General features: G+C 50.2%; 1 protein-coding gene across 3 annotated transcripts in view; it reads right to left on the bottom strand.

The window, feature by feature from the left end:
• LOC149339606 (uncharacterized) overlaps nucleotides 1–22,302 on the bottom strand; it is a 62,449-nt gene that overhangs the window by 8,911 nt on the left and 31,236 nt on the right. Inside the window, exon 3 of one of the 3 annotated variants that reach the window (XM_089548317.1) lies at nucleotides 10,252–10,482. The exons of the other annotated variants lie outside the window; for them this stretch is intronic. Coding sequence (XP_089404443.1) covers nucleotides 10,307–10,482 — 176 coding nt within the window. The 3' untranslated portion in view covers nucleotides 10,252–10,306. Of the gene's footprint in view, nucleotides 1–10,251; nucleotides 10,483–22,302 lie in introns of those variants that run through there. 3 annotated transcript variants of the gene reach the window in all.

The following is a 22,302-nucleotide window of genomic DNA, read 5'->3' as shown; positions in this document are numbered from 1 at the left end:
ATGTGACGAGATCGGCACGCGCGGTTCCACAGCACAAAAATTATACTTGGACTCTGCTCGTATCACCTCTCTTTACGGAGCGTTTTCGTATGAAGTGCTTTTCTAACCTGCACATATCAGTTAGGCCACCAAGAAGGTTCTAAATAAAGTCCAAAACTACCCTTTCTTGGCAGACAGGGACGAGTTAACTAGTATCAAACCCAAAAGAGGTATCGCATCAACAAAACCGGCCGTGACAGAGCCTCCTCGAGGCCAAGCAACTACTCATCAGCTACTCGCCCAGTACAGTTTGCTTTCTGTCGTCGACTTGAGCATCCTCTAGCCGTTAACTTAAGCGTGCTGTCTCACATCCGCACTGCATCCCCTCTCCCATTTCCGTTTGCGCAGACGCGCATGCCTATACTGCTGCTTGCTCTTCATACGGAAGGCCATCGTTTAACAACCACCGCGGATGCTGAGAGACCTGAGACGCGGCCGAAAGACAGCCCGAAGAAGTTTGGGGGGGATTGTGCAAAAGGGGGCGCACGGACGCGCGCGCCGTAGAGTTTCCCGAGACAAGCGCGCTGCGCGCAGCTGGTCAACCATTAAACCCTGCGCTTCGGCAAGCGCCAAGTGCGCGCAAACACGCACACAGAGCACACACGCACTAACGCACACCGCACAAGCAGAAGAAGCGGCGGCCTCGAAGAAGGCACGCTAGAGCTCCTCCGGGTGACGAGTGGGCAGCGCGAGCGGCAGGTATAGCGCGCGATCGCCGCCAGCGGTGGCTCATTGGTATGCCAAGGACGCGTTCGCCTATCGGAGGTCTCCGACCGATCCGCAGCAGCCGTCGTCCACCAGGAAGAAGAACCGGCGGCCATAAACGAAGAAGCCCGGAGCTCCCCTCTTCGGACGCCGCCGAAGAATCTCGACGCCGCCGAATGCTTGCGCGCTTCGCGCGCCGCCGACACAATCACAGACCGCCGCGGGCCTTTATTTTGCTTGCAGGACGATGACGATGAGCCCGTCTGGCGGCGGCGCACCTCGATCGAGCAGCGCGCCTTGCAGCAAGCGTCCAGAGAAGCCGTCTTCTTCATCTAATGGCGGCCGCCCGCTGCAGACCCCGCGGTGGTCGACAGCTTCAGGCGCCGGCGAAGCAGCTGGCGATGGGAAGCGCCCGTCTTATCGCCCACTAGGGGATAGACAGTGAGGATATCAGGCGCCCGAGCCTGAGTATGCCGTCTCGCATAATTAACACCCGAGAGTAAAGGGAAGTTTCTGTCGTTCTCCATACATGCGCTACTGATTTCTGACCGTACCTGTACGTTTGTATCCGCAGCGCCTTAATTCATCACCATGTATGTGGGGAGTGCGGTTTAAAACCGGAGAAGCTCCCCCCCTCAGGTTGGGAGAACGGCTCAAAACGTTTTAGTAGAAGAGTGCGCGCATAGAGCACCCATCACAACTGCCTGTTGCCGACAACTATCCATGCACTGGAAGCACTCCATGCAAGTACTCAAAGACGAAGCACGTCGAAGAAAACAGCGTCCGCGCGCAAGCGCATTCCGGCGCGGGCGGACGCTTAGGGCGCGCACGGTGAGACAATTATCTACTGACTCAGCGATTAGCCAGACTAGACCGGAATGTGAAATCAGGAAACTAAATTAAGTCCCTCACGCGCGCGATAATCTGGCCGACCACCCTCCCCTCCCATTCAGCCTCCCTATAGAATTCACACCGCGTGCGAACAGGCAAAACACATTCAGGGGTAGGAGCAAGAACCTTCCCACGAGTGGGAAAGGAAAAAAAAAACAATCTTTTCGTCCGACTCGAAATTAGGGCCCACCACGGAGGGGCCAAAAGGCGGCCACCGTCGCCGCGTAAACGAACGCGAAACAGCAGCGGCGCACAGCCAGCCGCCGCGCGGCAGGGAGCGCGAGTGGTGTAGGCGCTCGCGTGTGTGCGTGCGTGTGTAACGAGGCAAATTGATGGCGAGATAAACGCGCAAGACGCGCAGGTGGCGCCACCGTCGCGGCGGCGACACCGATCCCGGGAGTGTACTCGTATACATTCGCACGCAGCGGGAGTTCTTGGCGGTGGCGCACAAACAGCAGCCACCGCACGCAGGGAAATCACCAGGACGTGGTATAGCTCCAAAATGCGAACCAGCAGCTTGACGCGCGGGCCAAGAGTGGCGCGAACGCCGCCATTGCGACGCAAAGAGAGCGGTACGTCACGCAGGGCGCGAGCGCGCTCACACCGCGCGCATCCGGACCGTGCATGCAGCTGGCGAGAGGCACGTCCGGAGACACTCACCCCGCGGCGCGGCGGCGCCACTCACCGTCGAAATAGCAAGCAGCTAATCGAGCCGGCAAGACGACGATCTGAGGTCTGACACGGTGTATGCTACTCGCAGCCCGCTCTCTCAGCCAGTGTGACGGAACCTATAGTGACAGCGTGCTTTTGGGTAGCTTGAGACGCGTATACATCTCACGTACTTCTGTCGGTCACTAAAGTCCTCGGTACACACGAGATGTAAAAAAAAAGCGAGGGGGGGGGAGGGGGGGGGGGGCAGTGAAATGCCTTCGCAGTTACACGTGGATAGTGCAACGTTCAAGCGATCAAGGGCTTAAGCTGTGTGTTTTAATTAAGTGCATGATTAGTTACGCGTACATTTTTTGTTCCTTTTTACTTCCTTTCTGCAATGTTTCTACCTCGCGTCTAATTCTGTAGCCCGGTGTAATTATGACCAGCTCCCACATGTTCACCGAAGCCGTTTATTTCTTTTTTTATTTCTTCAGGTGTAGTTGTGCATGCTCCTTTAGAATGCAATCCCTCAGCGACTAGACTGTTATGCTTTGGCTATCGACTCGCGCATAACAGTAGTTGGCTGAGAGCATTAGTGTCGAGATCAACAACCGCGTACGCATACACTATTACTTCTTTAATCTCATTACCTCCACAACTATTCTCCGCAAAGACGATTCGCTACCGTTTGGAATGGAGAGATTTCCTAACAAAGAGTTAGTAAATATTAGTAAAGATTATGTGCTTGATGATATATCGGTCGACAAAGCGCATTGTGGTGCAACACCGCGGCCCTCTCATGGCGGTGATATCCATTTCATACAGGAAAAAAAAATGCTAGATCCAAACGCAGAGAAAAAGGGTACCGTAGAAGCACACGTTTCAATCCGCTATGTTTAATATGCGACGCAGCTCAACTGCGAAGTATACTACCTCGTTATACATCGAGATAAACCCGCCGCAGTGGCTCAGTGGTTACGGCGCTCGGCTGCTGACCTTAAAGACGCGGGTTCGATCCCGGCCGCGGCGGCTGAATTTCGATGAAGGCGAAATTCTAGAGGCCCGTGTACTGTGCGATGTCAGTGCACGTTAAAGAACCCCAGGTGGTCGAAATTTCCGGAGCCCTTCACTACGGCGTCCCTCATAGCCTGAGTTGCTTCGGGACGTTAAACCCCAATAAACCAAACTAAACCAAACATCGAGATAACAATCTTGTAGCTTTATGCCGATGGTCCCAGGAAACTTGGAATTTCGCGCGGCGAGCCCTGGCCTTTCGAGCCCAGAAAGGTGCTCTTGGCTCTGTACAGTAATAACGTCTTATTCGTGATGTCCTGTAGTGAATCTCTCAAGTACGCTGTGGATATGGGCTTGATGGAGGCAAAGTCCAAGGTGGCCCCTTTTGGCATTGTGAGCTCGTACGGTTCTGCTGCCATAAACATGCGAAATGGGCTGTTTTATGCACATAATTCCTGCTCAGTGACTATTCGATGAAGGTAGTTTTATTTTTTTATTTTTTTGCACTACACAGCTACAGCCCTTCCTTTTCCCCAATGCATTACCGCTTTTACTCTACTTCCTTTCTAGGTTTTATTTCTGCCCATACATCCTCACTGTCCCTTCATTTTTCTGCCTATCTGATGCTCGAGAGATATGTGGCAGTTTCTCGATGTATATCTGTTTATTTTTTATTTATTTACTGGCTAAACCGTTAGTACCACTACCACTAAAGGCACGAAGGTGAGCTTGACCGTGGCTCTGGCCACGATGAGGCATGGTACAATACACTTAAACACGAATACGCCTAAATGGGAGTAACAATGAAAGTAAACTCTCCTCTTGCGCACCACAGAGGACGACTTACTCCCTTTATACACCATTCTGTTTAGAGTGCAGCATCCATGACAGTCCTAAATTTCAGAGGACGGACGCAGCCACACAAATGAGTGAATATCGGTCATTAGCAGCAGCACCATTCAGGCTCCGAAAAACAGTTCTTAACTGGCGACAAATGCGTCACAAGCTGCGCACTGAAAGCTCGAACAAGCGGTGACCTTGACGCCGACCTTTGACCCGGACAGTCGCCATATCCTGCGAGACGAACTCTTCAACCGGCGTGGTACGTACACGGCAGCCGGCGATGCTTCACGGACGCAAACAACTAGGCAGCCGGCAAAACAACGGATGCGCGGCTATTATATCGAGCTCATCCTACACACGACACACACGCTCACGGAGCGCTTTTCGTTTGCAACTTTTTAATTCCGCCTGTTTTTTTTTTTTTTGTTTTTCTTCCCCGCTTTTGTTCGATCTTCCTCCTGAGCAGCTGTGCAGCTCTTGTGAACAGCTTGGGCGGGCGTGGGTCAATAGCAGAAGCGCACATCCACGTCGACGCTAACCGCTCACAAAGTATCTTTCCATCCCGAACAGATTATCCAAAACAGGACATGCTACCGGAAACCGAAAGCTTGTTTCTTTTTTTTTTTTCTTTCGTGGCCAGACTGTGTTCGCCGACTGCGGGCTTTCGAGATCATCTGTTGCAAATAGTGACTAAGAGAGAAAGAGAGCAATGATAACCGTACGGCTTCGACATGACAGCGATGGAAGCCATTTTATCAACCGTTCGGTTCAGTTTTTCGAAGCACTATGCGCGTAGAACGGCAATTAAGTTTTGATAAGAAGCTATAAATGCGGCAATGTAAATGCAGCTTTCATACAGCGTAGAGGTGGACAGAAAGCACAGTACTTCCTGCATATATTCAGTGTTTCCCGGTTTTCAACTTTCTGTTCCTTGCTTACGTCCTTATTATGGGTTTATAACGTGCTCCCCGACTGCAACACTTCTTTGAATAACATTGCCACGAAGTGAAATAAGATACATATACTATACCTAAACAGCATGTCGTGTAGTCATAACGCTTAATCGAAACGCGCAGGAGGCCCGGGTGTTTGGGAGCGACTGAACGAAAAAAAAAAAATGTGACGACTTCCAAATGACCAATTCATCCCTGTCACGAACTTACGTAACTATCAACGGGAAAGTGAAGCTTAGACTGCGATAGCTATATAAAATGAAAACTAAAAGGCGGTTTCAATGCACGCATAACAAGTACACAGCTGCATCTTAGGTGCCACAGATTTCACTTCTGTCTTCTTTTTATTTTATTTGTAACTTTTCTCGCCCGAAGTTTTCCGTGTCGTTTCGCAAATATTTCTTTTATTTTTGTTACTTCAAACTCCTATAAAATGCTTATCGCCGGAAAACTGCTAAAGTCACAACAAGTAGTCTCCGCCACGCAATTAGTTAACTATCTGCAGCCTTCATTCTGCGTAATTCACCTAATCATCCGGTTGTCACTACCCCACCCGTATCCTTACAGCTCAACGGCCCACAAATTCGACCTGTGTTTCGGTTCCGTCAGCTCACCGTTGGCTCATTTGCCGAGGCGTTGCCGCGTCAAACTGGAGCACGGTCGAACACATTTCACTCACACGCAACACAACCAGTGTATATCTCGCTTCCTGTATGGCTCCACCCCAAACACACACACAAACCCCTCACCGTCGGCGGCGTCCATCTTGCTTTTTGCCGTGGCCCGCTCGGCCCGTGTATACGCGAGCCAACCGATCCAAAAAGATTGCGTTTCCCTTTCGTATAGCGGACGCCAGCGTGTGTAAAAAGACTCGAAGAGAGAAGAAAGAAGAGAAAGAAGCGGCGTGCATGTACCGCACAACGGTGGTGTATATAGTTGGAATAGAGAAGCGTAAAATTTACGACCACCTGCCAAATGAAACGAAGTGGGAGCAGACGAACAAGAAAAAGCAGGGAGGAGAAACACAAGCAGCACGCGACGACGACGAAGGAGAAGAAGCTGATTTCATCTTGGCCACCTTGAGAAGGAAGTTGGATACCTACTACAGCCGCAGCATCCACTGCAGCCCCCTCTCCCTCTACCTCCTTTCCCTCACCCTTCCCAATCTCGGGCCTCCCAATATATTTTTATTTTGTTCGCCTCCGATGCACCGCTTCGCATGCGACGCAAGGGGAGCGCTGCTGCAAAACGGACGTCACACTTTTGGCGTCTTTGCCTTTTTTCTTTTTTTTCACTTTAAACTTTTTAATTTTTTTTTATGGAACCAGTAGTAGCGGTAGCAGCGATGTTGGCGTCGGGAATGCCGCAGCCGCCGGCGCCCTCGACGGCTCTAAACAGAGATGGAAGCCAACAAACCGAAAATACGCACATACAAAGCTGGAGAACCTAGAGATGAAGAGAAGTGAAAACGAAGAAGAAAAAAAATGGGAAGAGGATGAGGAGGATTTTGAAACATGTCAAGAAGAGTGGAGGTGCTGCCGCCGATGCCGCAGCTCAGGAGCCGCCGTCGATATATAAGGCAGCCGCAGCCAGAGCGGAGTAGAAACCAAAGGGATTGGCGACGCCGCGGAGACCGAGCGGATCTTTTCGAGCCCAAGTCCTTCCTCGCTCTCTGCTTCCTTCGCCCCATCTTCTTTCTGCTCGCACGGTAGCGCGGTCGACACAGTTGAATGCCTGCCAGTAACTCTCCAGCTTTCGCACGTTTTTGCCTTCTTTCTTCCTGGCAAGCACGAAGCGAAACAAGAGATACGTGTTGTGAGCTTTCTTGTTCCCTCTCTTCCACTTCCCTTCTAGCAAGGTACACCGGTGCTCTCAGCTGGGGATCTGAATCTCAGGTTCGAAACGAACGCCAAAGTATATATATATATATATATATATATATATATATATATATATAGAGAGAGAGAGAGAGAGAGAGAGAGAGAGAGAGAGAGACGCCATGAAGCGAAGGGCGAAGGTATACAGGTATGCAGTGAGAAAACAGGAAATAGCTAGGCCGAGAACTTGGGGGGCGAGCGGATTTGTGCGGTACGGTACGGATAACGGAATGCGTTTCCGTTGAACTGCAGCGATGGCCGCAGAGGAAGAACCGAGAGCGACAGCTGTGCTATGGAACCGACTCCACAGCCCGGTCGCTGTCGGCTGTGGCGATGAGAGTGCTTTCTGGCAGGGCGAAACACATATGCCCACCGACAGATGGCTCTGTACCACGCTACTGGTCGGAATCTGAAAACGGCGCGAGAGTGAAACTCGTTTAGCACTTGCACCCTACGTAGCAAGGAGTAAAAAGGGAATAAGTTGTACTCTAGCGTACTATCTTTTACAAAAAGGATGTGTGCCAGAGGATAGAGTACTCCCTCTCTACACCCATATAGGCGTATCAGCGTTTAGTGTGCGCTGGCTCTTACGAATAAAAACGCAAAAGAAAGAAAACAAGACCAGTGGTAGTTTGTCCGCAGTGACGAAGTACTGCGTGCTTATTTTTACTCTTTCCGTACTTTTTCAGCCAATCTATTGCTCCTATTTACCACTCGTGCAGTAAGCCTTGCCCATTAATCATTCTTACTTGGGGGTCAGTTCGGCCTGCTCGCTTCATTGATTATTGTGTCGGTTTTATGAGACGTAATGCGTCTGACAAGCTGAATTGGGCCACACGTGTGAGAAGCTTGCTGGGAGGCATCACGAAGAAAACGTTCACACATCCAAAGGAGGCAGCATGCGTTGTAGGTCGTCCCTGTTGACGAGTCATTTCGTGGGCGTTCCAATAAAACCGGACGATAGCGATTCAAACACCGAAGTACGAGCTCAAGGTTACGAGCGCACCTACCTAACGACTCGACTGTAACCTTGAAATCAACCGTTCTGAGGACAGCTTTTAAAAACAGTCCTTCTCAGCAGTCTGTTCGCCAAGGAACATACAAAAAATTTTTCTCGAGACAGTCTATACGGCTGTTCATAAAAATTTTATTATGTTATTTTTTTTTTTTCATAGAAAAAGGTTTATTGGCGTTTAACGTCCCAAAGCAACTGAGGCTATGAGGGACGCCGTAGTGAAGGGCTCCGGAAATTTCGACCACCTGGGGTTCTTTAACGTGCACTGACATCGCACAGCACACGGGCCTTTGGAATTTCGCCTTCATCGAAATTCGGCCGCCGCGGCCGGGATTGAACCCGCGTCTATCAGGTCAGCAGCCGAGCGCCGTAACCACTGAGCCACCGCGGCGGGGCTCAAAAAGAAAGGGGGGGGGGGGGGAATGGCCAGGGAGTGGTTTGGTAAGTGAGCCTTCTGGCACACGAGACTCCTATATATCTAGCTGCAGATTGATTGTAAAACATTTTATTCGCCGGGAAGAGCTTGGCAAGAGGTCGCGTTAAGTGGTCGAGAGTACATAGCCCTCGACGACTTTGTCAGCCCACTCCACCGCCAAAACTTGCGTTCTGGGGTCAGAGCTAGCCAGCACGGTCTCCCACCGCTCGAGAGAAGGAGCTGTAACTAGATCACCCGGAGGTGGCTCTATTTTGCAGTCCCACAGGATGTGATCGTAGGTAGCACGTTGGCCACAGTGTTTGCAGTGTGGGTTGTAAAGATCTGGATAAATGTGCGCGAGGAGTGATGGGGTGCGTATCGATCTCGTCTGTAGACGACGCCACGTAACCTCTTGGTCTTTAGTAAGTCTTTTGTCTGGAGGGGGGAAAATTCTCCTCTCTAGTTTAAAATGATTGGTGAGATCATGATATGTGATCATGGAGTCCTTCGTGAAATTCAGGGAGCCAGACTCATCCACTGCCCGGTCGACGAAACCTCGGGCTTTATTGTGGGCTGCCTCGTTCCCCGGATTCCCCGAATGGGCTGGGACCCATATCAATTGGGAATAATTTGGTGAGAATTTGGTTACGTTAAGGATTCTAAGGGAGATGTTTGTAATTCGCCCTTTAGCGAAATTACTGATACCCATTTTGGAATCGCTGAAGATGATGCTCCCTTGGGTATGCGCTAGGGCGAGGGCTATAGCCGCCTCTTCTGCCGTTTCAGAGGATTTCGTTTTGATTGTCGCCGAGACGATGTGGTCACCATTCTCGTTCACAACCACAATTGCAAAGGCATTGGTATTTTTGTATTCTGCCGCATCTACATAAAGTGTTCCAGCGCACTGTCTGTATTTGTTATGTAAGGCTTTGGCTCTTGCTTGTCTTCTACCCTCATGGTGTACGGGGTGCATGTTTTTGGGGAGTGGTTTGATTAGTAGGGCCGTCCTATAGTCGCGGGGTAAGTCTACTTTAGCATCGTTATTCGTAGGTTGAAAGTTAATTCCGAGCCTGGTAAGAATACTCCTGCCAGTTCTGGAATTGGCTAATCGCGCTGTTTGAGCCATTAAATGGGCTTCTTTCAGTTCGTTGTAGGTGTTATGTATTCCTAACCTCATAAGCCTTTCGGTTGAGGCATTTAGTGGGAGTCCTAACGCAGCCTTATAGGCCTGCCGTATCATACTATCCAATTTGTCCTTTTCTGCTTTCGAAAATTTGAGATAAGGGGTGGCATAGAGTATCCTGCTTAGAGTCTACCTAAGTCACTAAAAATTCAACCACCGGCAGCGTCGCGGGAACTGCACTTGGCAAGTACGGAAAACCTGCACTAATGCTGTTAGTTCACGCAGCTGCCACCATGTGCTCCATGGCGCTGGACGTTTCAAATTACCGAGAGAATTTGAGTGTACGGTATGCCTTACTGATTCTCTCTTTCCTTCAGAACTATAGTCGCCGAGGGCGCAGGAGCCTTTCTTATTACAACACAGATTTTGTAACACGTAGGAGACGTAGGCCATCACTATCAACGTGTTCGAGGAGCACCTCTACTCACTCTATAAGTATTACCTTTCTCGCAATTAAAAGCGAAAATATTCCCATCGAATTACGCGGCGTTCGCTGCTTGCGGCCGACAGATGGCGCTAGTCGGTAACGGCCAGGTAAACAAAAACCAAAAAAAAATAAAGAAAGAAAAGCTGAGCATGGTTGCTATTGCCACCACCCCGTTTCAAAGGGGGCGCTCCTATCCATCCATCCATCCATCCATCCATCCATCCATCCAGGTAACCCCGGCCTGGGCTGCGAGTATGACGAGTGCAACGCCAGTGGCGCGAAGCGTGCAAATTTCATTTGAGAAATACTGCGCCTATACGCAGCGAACGGCTAAAGAAAAAGGGAAAGTTAAAAAGATATACACTATACATACACGTTGGTACTGGTGGTTGTGCACACGTCAGTGGAATAAGCATTGTTTCATCATCATCGTCATCACCCCCATCATCGTGATCCAGGTTAAGTCCACCTGCGGAAGAAAGGCCACTACCTGTGATGTTCGGTCTTACTCCAGCCAGCGAAGTTCTTAACATCAGCCCCCTACTTACAAAACAGCCACCCTCTCCAGCATACGTTTTCCTTCAATCCGATACCTAGTGCGTCGATCGAATGAACCATCAGCTACCTTCTCGGTGGATTACGGCACTGCTTACTATCCTTCTCACAAATAACTATAAAATAATGATACTAATGAATAATATTTGAATATTTGTGCATATTCATATGTATCCAAATATATGTTCTATCGCATCTATTTCAGCAAAACCGGGATTGACAAAACTCTATGTTCAGCAGCCACATTCTGTATCTGCAAGTTGTGATCATGCTTTTAAGGTGTGTGAAATCAAATGTCGAACAAACGTTTATCAGAACTCTTTCTTTCCGCATGTCATATAAGTTTGGGACAAACTCCCCAAAAACGTCGTTGACTGCATATCTGTTGAAGCGTTTCGAGCTTTTATTCGTGCTCTTATTCATTGAATCACTTAACCTTAACTGTATCATTAATGTACAGTCGGGGACAAAAGTCTCCGGACCACGTGTTCCTCAAACGAAGCTTATAGCTCTACTATCAGACAGCGGCTGGAGACCGCACTTGTGGAGATGAAAGAACCAAAATTTAACTTTTACCTCCACAAGTGTGGTCTCCAGCCGCCGACTATTAGCAAAGCTATCGACTTCGTTAGAGGAACACGTGGTCCGGAGATTTTTGTCCCCGACTGTACGCGTGTGTGTGCCTGATTTTGCTGTATTTTATGGCTGTTCCGTGTGTTTGAATGTCTCATCACCTGACTATAGCCCTTATAATGTTTTGTTTCGTTGTACGCCCCCCCGCAATATTGCCTTCGGGCGCTGCAGGTATCTGTGAATAAATAAATGTGAATAAATAAATATTTAGACATATCAAATATAGTCACATATAAAACGATAAAGTAATACCGGTAGTGTTTTCAGAGCCAGGACCGGCTTTTTGTATGCCACTGTATGCGTACAAAATATTGTATGCTGAAGCTGACTTCCTTAAATGAGGAACCCCAGAAAAGGACAGCACACAAGGAACAGAGACGGGACATGCGCCCGTCTCCATCTCCATTGTTTGTGCGCTTTTTTGCGGTTCGTATTTTTACGAAACCATCCATGCACTAACAGCCCCCCAGACTGCATTACTGATATTGACAGCTGTTGGAATTCGTCTTCCATTTTAATAATAATAATAATTTATTGCCCCATAAACTTTCATTGTAATTTCTTCCTCACCTAAGTGCGCTGTGCTTGTGGGTCGGTGGCAGCTAAGTGTATCATGCAGGGCAAAAACGCTTCAAATTCAAAATAAATTTCAATGTCCATTAAGAAGCTCAAATCTGCCCTCTTGAATACATTTCAAGTGGGCAGAGTTGAACTTCGCAAGTTATTTCGGAATCAATGCTTATTTTTCATGCAGTTGTATGAGCTCCGTATACGCCGCGATTATTCAACTTCCTTCAAGGCTGTCAAAACTTTAACAACAGAAAAAAGGTACATGTGACGAAAACCAACAGACCGCAACGCATGCTTCGCAGTTGATAGCGCGGAGCCGACCGGGTGTGTGTGTGTGTGTGCGCGCGCGCGTGTGTGTGTGTGTGTGTGTGTGTGTGTGTGTGTGTGCGCGTGTGCGCGTGTGCGCGTGCACGTGTGTGTATACGTATGTGTGTGTGTGCGAGCGTGTGCGTGTGTGTGCGCGTGTGGGTGTGCGTGTGTGTGTGCGTTTGCGTGCGCGTGTACGCGCGACAGGGACTGAGGACAGGCGCGTGCCTCAGAGACACCCCCGCACCACCCGTATACGTCGCTATGAGCGCTCACGGGTGTCCGCGGCGCCAGCAGCAGTTTCCACAGTCTTGTTTTATGCTCGTTAATGGAGTTGTAAAAAAAGACGTTAACTGTTTTTCGCGCGACCGATACGCGCCGCACGGAGGATCCAAGGGGAGGGAGAGAGCGAAAGATGAAGGGAGAGAGAGAGAGACGCTCGCGTCAGCGTAATGCCTTCGGAAATCTCGCCCGTCCGCTGGCACGCTGTGTGATATCCGCATTGAGCACCATAATAAAGATACCGCGCGCCGGCACAGTTCTTTCCTCGGCGTCGAGAGCGACGCGCTTCTCTCCTCCTCTTCAAACCTCCTCGCTGCCTGCCTGTCTCACTCAACTGTTCCCTACGTGCATCCTTTTCAATCACGTATTTGATCCACAACACACATAATATGTGGCGTCACCGCCGTCGTCCCCCCGAGACTGCATCCGTGTCGTTGTTGAGCGTCCTCTCGTGACGTCATCTGCTGGAAATAGTAGTGTACAGGCTCTCCGGAAAAGTGCATCGTGTTCCAGGGCGCTTCGAATCGCCGCATCGAAGGCGCGCTTTCAAGCGTGCGACGGAACTGTCACGAGTCACGGCACTTAATTCACCGCAGCCAGCGGCGGCGGCAACGCTCTGGCGCTTAACTAAAGCAGCGAGTGTTCCACTAGGCGGAATATGAATTAACCTCGTACAAGGGCCGCGAAACACGGCGACTCGCTAAGCGCGGCTTAACCGAACCAACGCAACTCCAACAGAGCCAACAAACCACAAACCGCCAGAAGTGGAATGGAATCGACAGGCATTGAGTGCACATCATAACATCTAATTTTAGAGCTCAATTGGACGGAACAAATCAATTTGAATAGACTTTTTTTTTTTAAAGAAAACGAGGAAACAATCGATACGACACTCCCGATTCGATATGAGGTCCGTCAGCCGCTGCTGCTTCGCGGCCATACGCTCGAGAGCGACGGCGGTGGGAAACAGCTCCAAGCGAGGTGCGTGGCGTGCTCGGAACTCGGCGGCAGCAACGGGAACGCATGCGAGCCAGCGCGGCTTCGGCGGCTCGGCGCAAAGCGGCGAGCGCTCGCGCAAGCTGCTGCTGTTGCTGCCGCAGGAGCCCGCGCCGACAGACCACGCAGCGGGAAGCGTCGTCTCGAGCGCACAAATAAACAGGTCCCCCCGCAGAGCGAGCGCCTCCAGTCCTGTGTGAGTCGCCTAGATCCTGCCGCCCCTGCTGCTGCTGCTGCTGCGGGCGTTTCGTGCTCCTTCTTTCGCCGCCACTGCTTCTCCCAGCGTTTATTAGCTCTTTTTTGTTGCTTTTGTTCTTCACAGTACACCCCCCCCCCCCCCTTCCTCGTTATGCAACGAACACGTTGCGGCTAATAGATTCTTTGTCGGCTTTATCTCGAGGGGAGCTTCTGACAACAGCGGCGCGACGGTTCGCGCCGCGCGTTTAAATATATGCCGGTCGAAATCTACGTGGCAACGGTTCCGCTATCGAGATCTAAGCTCCTCCATGAGCCAGAGTGCTTTATTTGCCGTCCTACGATCTCTCAATTGCGTATCTAGAGTACGGTGATAATTTTTGTTTGTTGTTGTTGCTAGCATCTTAAGCTGGCTTTAAATATATTTGGATCAGTGCAGCAGCACTGACTTAGAGCCGGAGCCGAGGAGTCAGCCGGTCCCCCGAAGAGAGCGAAAAACCTTCATCCCGGCGAAAATGCCAAGGATTGCTATTCGCGCCGAAGCCAAGGACGCCGGACTCAAGCGCGTCATGAGGAATGCAAAGCCCCGGCGCACTTCTTACACAAATTCTTGGCTTCTGCAGCCCTTCAACGAAGACGCGAGCAGCAGCAGCAGCAGCAGACGCGACGGCTGGCTTCTCCGCACGGTGCACGGAGAGAGGACGCTTGGAAGCGCGTGCTGAACTACGCGCCCGGCAGCACGCAGCCGCGTTTACGAAGCGAGGTCGAGGCGGTCTCTTCTTCTAGCTCGGGACGGCCTATATTTAGGCCGCGGGGCCGGGCTCGCGCGGCCCGCCCACGCCTGCGAACGGGGAGACAGCATCTAGCTCGCCCCCGCGCTACCACAGCGGGCCAGCCTATCGTGCAGCGACCCTCGTTGTGGCCCGTCGTCTCGCGAAGGAACGGCAGGAGCTCTAATGCACGGGCAGTTCTCAGAGATTCGGGACGCCCCACGCTTTTACAACGCTCATGAAGTCGCACCTCCGCAGTGTCATATACGAACACCGCACTCTTCAAGCCAAAAATGGCTAAGAAGAGGGACTAACTGCGCCGGTAAGACCTAACAACGAATTGTTAGCTCAGTTTGCATAGCGACTGCTCCGGTGAAGCGGTGGTCTCGGGTTCGAATCCCGGACCAGGACGAATTTTTCTTTAACTACGAAGTTTCTAAGGAAGTTGTATAGCTTTCCTCTGTAGCCGTATGGCTGTGCTTGGGTGGATGACAATGAGTAATTACTCCCTCAACACGAACTGTTAGTCTGTAAGGTAACTCATGGTTGACACTCCTTTGCAGTTTCTCTCTAAGGTAGTAATGGTTGTTCTTTGAAGAGTTAAAGGTTGTGGAAACGAACTCTCGAAAGAAGTAGCCCCTGTAGAACGTTTTCCGAGCCGGAAAGGAGTACAAGTCCGAAAAGGATTAATCCTTTTGGGACTATAGCAGAGCTACGGCAACCATTAGCTTTTCAAAGTCAGAGAGCAACCGCTACGCTCTTAGGAAACTAACTGCAAGGGTCATGAAACCACAGTTAGATTTCAGGTTTCCCACGGACTAACCGCTTGTCGGGAGGACTAAGTGGTGCAGCTAGTCCCATTTTTAACTTTAAGTTTAGCCATTTTCGGTGGAGGCCTTGCACTAGCGTTTATAACGTCGCAGCCATTGCAGAGTTACGCAAACACTACAGTCAAGATTTTGTATTGTACATCCTTTTCCGCCGATCCGGAGAGCTGCGGTAGCCCTTGTAACGTATACCGTCCTTGTAGTACAGTGTAAACATTATAGAAAGCTTTTAACAGAGATTCAACAGTAAGCTACAAAGGACCTTCAATAAAGAGTTAGTACATGCTTTCCCGGGGCCCTATACTATACTGCTACTTCGTGCTTTCTCCGTTGTGCACACTGCGCGCACTGTGACCATAAACAGAAAAGTCATTTCATTTTCTTCATGACAGCGTATACTGTACAGCCTTACATGCAACGCTGTGATGCATTTTGACTACAAGGCGTGCCCCTGAAGAGCAGTTGCAGCTCTAGATTTTACGTACCGGCCGGAAGACCCGTAAGGAGTTTGCGCCACACATACGTTCCAGAAACTCGATACGCGTTTAGGTTGCGCGGAAAAGTAATGAATAGATGGCGCGATAGAAAGACAAGCAATTAACGACGTTGGCTGTTGTGCGTAACCCCGGAGTTACATTGCAGCCTAAGCACTCTATTCGACAGCCAGCAGAAGGTGCTGCGGAGAAAACACGTAGACAAAGCTGCGTGAGCCACAGTAAACAATAATACACACAATAGAAGAAGCTAGAACCTCGCTTACAAGAACAAAAAACAAAACAGAAAAGGAGAGGCCATGCGGACAGATCGAGGGAAGAAAAGCAATACCCGAAAACAAGAGGGACCCGGAACGAAAAAGCGGCGAGACAGATATCGAGGGGGAGGGGGAAGAGAGAGAGAGAGAGACAGACCTGGGAGGCGATAGCGCTTTACGGGGCCTAGACGGAAGAGTGGCGTTTATCGATCGTTAAGCGCCGAACCACGTGGTCGGCGCCCGCAGTCCCCAGCGCAACAGCAGCAGCAAGGAGCGTCGCGGATCTATACGCATCCAGTGGCACATGCGGACTGCCCGCGAGGTTCGCGTGCCCGGCTCGTCGCATACGTCACACGCACGCCGCCTGTCGGGGTATACGGCTGCTACTGTGGCTGCTGCTTCTTTATTTTGTGCACGGACACGCACACACACACGCAGACGCTGGCCGGCTGAGCACGTGGACCATAAAACACACACGAGACGATCGCGTTACAGCCAGCGCCTCTGAGAAGCGCTCCTGGCGAACATCATTCAAGAAGCCAGGGACCACAGCGTATTGCATGTGTATACAGACCGGAACAAGCCCTGCGATGAGCTATGAGGGGGTGGCGAAAGTGATTCTACTGTGGTTCACTATGCGAGCTCAAGTCGGTTTGGCTGTCGAGCGAAGCAGCCAGACGGATGTCCTGAGCGAAAACGCCGTGAAAGCAGCTCCGCCCATATACAGGACCTCTTTTGCAGGGCAGAGGTATTTTTTTTTATTACAAATACCTCAAGGGCCCTCGGGTGAGGGCTCTACATGAGGGGTATAAACACGCATTGGCGGTTACGTCACAGCGGCGCCTCGCCATAGCCGAAATCATGGCTTCGAGACAATTGTGTACAGCGTGCGTCTCTTGTCTTACAAGGTCTACGTCTGCACGAGTATGTAGGTCTGTAGCCGTATGACTGAGCTCATTTGGGCGCTAATAATTATTCCTTTATTCAACATCATTTGGTTCACTTGCCTGATGGTTAGAAACGGGCACGAACTTGCATGCATGCCTGCACTTGAATGCAACGTATCAGTCATTTACTAGATTCGAACTGACTGCAACGTCCCCGTCCGGTGAATTCTGTCGATGTAATGCCTGCGGGCATCGCGTTTGCGGGTAATGTCCGCCTCATAACGAGACGCGATGTAGCCATCTTCCAGCAGGTTACTGAACAGCTTGATTCACACACCGTGTTCACAACACTCTGTTACAAGAACCTTGCATCAGAAATGCAGCTGTATACTGCTGGGCCCCAGGAGATTTGCCAGACAATGTGCAGGCAGATTGTATAGCATACACCCTGCTCCAGACAGAACAATCTTATGATGTCAGAGTTCAAAACTCTTACATCTGTGTCCTCGTTACAGTTATACACGGTCTATCCTGAAAGTAAGAAGGCTGTGCACAGGAAACACGCATTATTTGACAAAATCTTTCAATACCTATATGTTCTTCAAAATAAAAGCCTTGGGCCTCGACACGCTTTTTATCCTCGGAAAGAAGTTCTACTCCCATGTAGAAGTTCCATGTGGAAATTCTACTTCCATGTAGAAACTAGCATATGCTGTCGACCCGGAGGGAACAAATTCCTTATGGACGATTTCCTTGCACTTAAGGAACACGATGAACATGGATTTCACTTCGGAGTTCGAAATCCGCGCCTTTCTCAAGGGAAGAGATTCACCTGTGTGCCACTCTGAGCTCTGTCTTTGTTTCTGGGTCATACTGAAACACCCACGTTTCATTTCCAGTAATAACTTGCGTCAGAAAGTGTAGATCACTGTTGACTTGTTGCAATATAGTCATTCGGGTCTCCATCTGCACACGATTGAAAACTTGAGAACTTAAGTTTTCCGCCAATATAGAGCATTTGCAAATGTTCAATGACAATTTCATTGGGGAGACACGGGAGAGGCCTTTGCCCTGCTCTGGGCGTATCAGGATGATGATTATGATGCGTTTTCGGAATCTCGAACTCTTCTGCAATCACACGGACACATAGTCGCCAATCAGGGTGCACTAAAGCATGCACACAATCAACATTAATGTCCGAAACCATTGTCAACGGTGCCCGGACAGTTGATCGTCGTGGACGTCTTCTCGAAAGCTTTGTGCCACTTCAACACTCGTGACCTACACATTCTCGGCAGGTGATCTGCACATCGTTTCGGTAGAAGACATCCCCAACGCATCCTTGAACGCAAAACTCCACGGATAGCGCAGTTCCAACTTTCACTCCAGTGTTTCCTTAACGCAGATACGAACCAGGGGTACACTCTCAAGCAGGTCCACTCGCTCCGCCTTTTCGATGCCAACTGAGTTCGTCGTTTTGTCGAGCTGAAGACTCCCCGACCTTCACCGGAAACACGCTTCCCAGCCAAGCGCACGTGTGCGCCACGCCACGACTTGTCTCCTTACTTTCAGGACAGACCCTGTACAACTGCAAGCGGTACATGTGCGGCAAGTTAACACGTTCCACTATGTGCCGCGCTAAAAACAATATATACCTGCACCTGAGCATAGTAGACGCGACAAACTGCTTTCTGCCGCCGCGGTGGCTCAGTGGCTATGGTGCTCGGCTGCTGACCCAAAGGACGCGGGTTCGATCCCGGCCGCGGCGGCTAGAATTTCTTTGGAGGAGAAATTCTAGAGGCCCGTGTACTGTGCGATGTCAGTGCACGTTGAAGAACCCCAGGTGGTCGAAATTTCCGGAGCCCTTCACTACGGCGTCTCTCATAGCCTTAGTCGCTTTGGGACGTTAAACCCCATAAACCAACTAAACCAATCTTCTCACCTACTCTCTCTCTCTGACGCATGTTTCTGATCGAAATTCTCAGAATATAAAAATGCCCGTGCACTGATATTTCGATGCCCTTTAAAGACACCCAGGTCGTTTAAATTCATCGGCGTCCTAGGCAAACAGAAATTCAATCGACCATAGATAAATCAATTAACAAAGCCCTTCACGCATTCTTGCTATGAGTCTGTGATGTGACGTCGACGCGCAGTTAATCGCCTAAGGTGTGTTACGCCCGATCGCTGCTGTAGAAACGCCAACCGCGGAGATGAGTGAAAAACGAAGAAGATGATGTCCTTCCCTCCCCCTTCCCCCCAATTCGGCCCCACGTAATGCATTCTACAACACTCGCATATCTCGCCTCGCAGGCACATTCATACAGGTCTAGGCTGGTTATTACATTCCAGCAGCAATACAACACGCAGTACACTAGGCAAAAAAAAAAGTTTATGCGACGCGTGAGCTCGGGAACAAATTTACTGTACCGCTCCCTCGCGGCTCAGCTGTCTTGTTTTGAGACCACGTGGGTGGAGCGTGTGTGTGTCCTTATAACTGAAGGTATTTCGCGCGACTGGTTAGCGTACCCACGTCGAAATAGCTTTTTTTTTTCCCCTGCACACCCGCATCCCGTAAACGTCTGTATACTGACCGTACAGTCGTGAGAAATATTACAGGGAACGATGTTTCAGCATTCATTTATTGATTACTTCAAATTATGAGTGACATGCGGAGTTTTTGTTTCGCGATTAAGTTTTATTCCTGGCGTATAATATCCAAAATTCATTCTCAAATTTAGCGCAAAAGAAAAGACAGGAAATTCGCAGTTTTATGAGGAAACTTTGTTCCCAGTTCCCAGTTGTTCCCAGTTTGTTCCCAGTAGCCCAGTTTAGCTTACTTGTGCAGAGACTTTGTTCCCTCTAATATCGCTCACGACTGTGTACATGCGTAAAAGGCGGAACGGAGAACAGCGTTATGTTCGGTGGTGTCCTCTGCCTGTAGTATATATACGTGCTGCTAAGCGGTACAATGGACGAGCGTTTACACGCCCTCCCACATCACGCGCTGATGACGCAGGCATATACGTGCTCTCGCTTAAGCTAAAAAATAATGGCCGGAAAGCCAACCTAGAGCACCGCTGCGCTCTCCTCTCAGCTCGCTCAATCTCCGCACGTCAAAGCTGCGCCCCGCCACTGACGGCTCAAACAGTGCGCGCTGCGGGCGTGCGTCTGTGCGTGCGCGCTCGCGTCGCGCGCGCAAAAGACAGGCAGCCGGCCCCCGGTGCGAGCCGCGGCGTAAATAGCCGAGGGAAACAAACGAGAGGGTTTTTGGGCGAGAGACGGCAGCTCCGTCTCCGCCTCCTCGTGCACGGCGCCAGCCCTTTATTTCAGTTTTTGTTTTGTTTCGTTTTCCTGTCCATTCTATATCCTTCCTTGAAATGAGACGTCAAGTGTCGCCGCAAGGTATCCTGACGCTCGAGGCGTGCAACGCGGCGGCTACGCGGCTGGAAGCCCTTCGCCATGAGCTCGGAGAAACACCTCGTGCGTCGTCCGCGTCGCTGCCGCGGGTGTCTTTGGCGAGAGCGTTCTGTCTCTCGCGAGAGTCGGCCAACGTGGCGACAGTTATCACGTCGGCACGCCGCGCTGACGCGAACAAGAGGGGACGGACGCAGAGGGAGGGGGGCACAGAACTAAAAGGAGCTAAAGAAGGATAGATAGAAACTGCCCGAGAAGAAAGGAAAGTTTAAGAAGAAGGAATATTCAGGCACCTCGCATCCTCGCACCTTCCTTCCACGTCGTGTACAACTGTACTCGAAAACCCCGTAACGGTCGTTCAATAACATCACAAGTTCTGTCTCTGTGAAATGTACTACCTGAATAGCAACAAAAAGGAGAGACACCAGACAGCCCGCGCGCAACTCGGGAAAAGAAAATGCTACTTTTCTTCCGGTTGCATATGCTAATCCTCGCATAAGCTTCGCGAGAATTCTGGACGGACCGGTGCGTGTGAAAAGCCGAGATCATCGCGCGTATATAGCTTGCGTGCTAATGCGGAACATATTTGCGAAGGTATATAGTATATGCGAGCACACAAGGTCCTGTTTATAGATATCGGGATGATCACGCTTAAGAGTTAGCGCCCAGTAATCCTAGCGGTATTAGCGACGATTATGGGGACGCGATTTTCCCGTTCAGAGATCAGGCGCGGATAATCCCCGAATTCAAGTAGCGAAGATGACGACTCGCTCCGCGGAAGAATAAAAGTAATAAAAACCGAAGACACGCAGACAGGTCTCCACCACGCAGGCGGCGATCACCGCACAACGAGACAGGCTTGTTTGCAGCCGTGTCAGTTGGTGCTGTCGTGCACGATGGCCGCGCCTTCAGAGCCCTGAAAGCAGCGCATGCAGCCAGGCAAACCTGCTGCCAGCGTGCATTCTCGAATCATATATGATAAGCCCCGTACGTATACTATATATGTCACCGCTGGACTGCGCGCATGGATTGTATGGAAGCTTACGCAAGTGCACGCGACAGGGCCTAGCGTACTTTATTTATTATATAAACATATAATTTTGGAATGTCTGCTGTTGCTGTCTCTGATGTTGTGAGGGGTAAAAGATTAAGCGAACAATTCGACCATTCATGCATCGCTGCAGCCATTTCTAACCATTCGGCTTCCTCCTTGTTGACACTTGTCAATGTTATACGGTGCCTATCCTGGCGAGCTGAATGGCACAGGCATGGAGCCCCAAAAAGAAGCGCTCGCGAACGCCAAAGCGACGTTCCACGCAACGCGAGTCGGAAACAATGGACCAGACGCAAAACATTAACCAAGACGAGCGGGAGGGTGGGGTGGGGATATCTATGCTATGACCTCAATGCGTGCATTATGGGTGAAGGCAGGGCTGCAGAGATCGAATCCTGTGACTGCAAAAGCGGTACATGCGCCAACGGCAGTAGCGTTTTTCAATGACTAGCGCGCTCCATAAACTTGTGAGGCCGGGTGCACAACCTTGACTCAACGCGAAAGAAAGCTATTGGCTTGCAGTTAATAAGTGCTCGCAAAAGATGAGCGAGAATCACGTATTCTATTCTTTTAGGTAACTGAGTAATACTTGTTGGGAGGCTAGTTGGTGCATGTTTTTAGGTAAGTTTGTCTCTGGGTGAGCTTCTCCTTTTAATGTCCCTTCAAGGGCATATAAGTAAAATATTTTGGTCCTTGAGTCATTTAAACATTCCCTCTCGCACTGCTCGTACCTCTACATAGCCATTAGCGCTGGTACTTATTTCATTAGGACACGGTACTAGTGCACCTGTCTGATCACAGCCGGGCGTACGGTATCATGTTCTGGCGGTTAATATCGTCTTACGATACCCCTTTTTTAATTTATCGCAACCTGCAAACAGGAATGGCGCCATGAATTATTAACCGGCAGTTAAACAGACAACGACGCGCAGGATAACGTCAGATGGACCCGTGTCCTTTCGAAAGACGGTAGGCGAATTGATAAAGCAAGACCATTCAAAGGGAACCAACCGCGCAAGGAGAACAGCAACACTGAAAGCCAGACA

The sequence above is a fragment of the Amblyomma mixtum genome, chromosome 6, assembly GCF_055824585.1.
Source record: "Amblyomma mixtum isolate Tamu chromosome 6, ASM5582458v1, whole genome shotgun sequence".
Lineage (NCBI taxonomy): Eukaryota > Metazoa > Arthropoda > Arachnida > Ixodida > Ixodidae > Amblyomma > Amblyomma mixtum.
The sequence above is the reverse complement of the archived record's forward strand: the minus strand, read 5'-3'. Positions and strand labels throughout refer to the sequence as shown.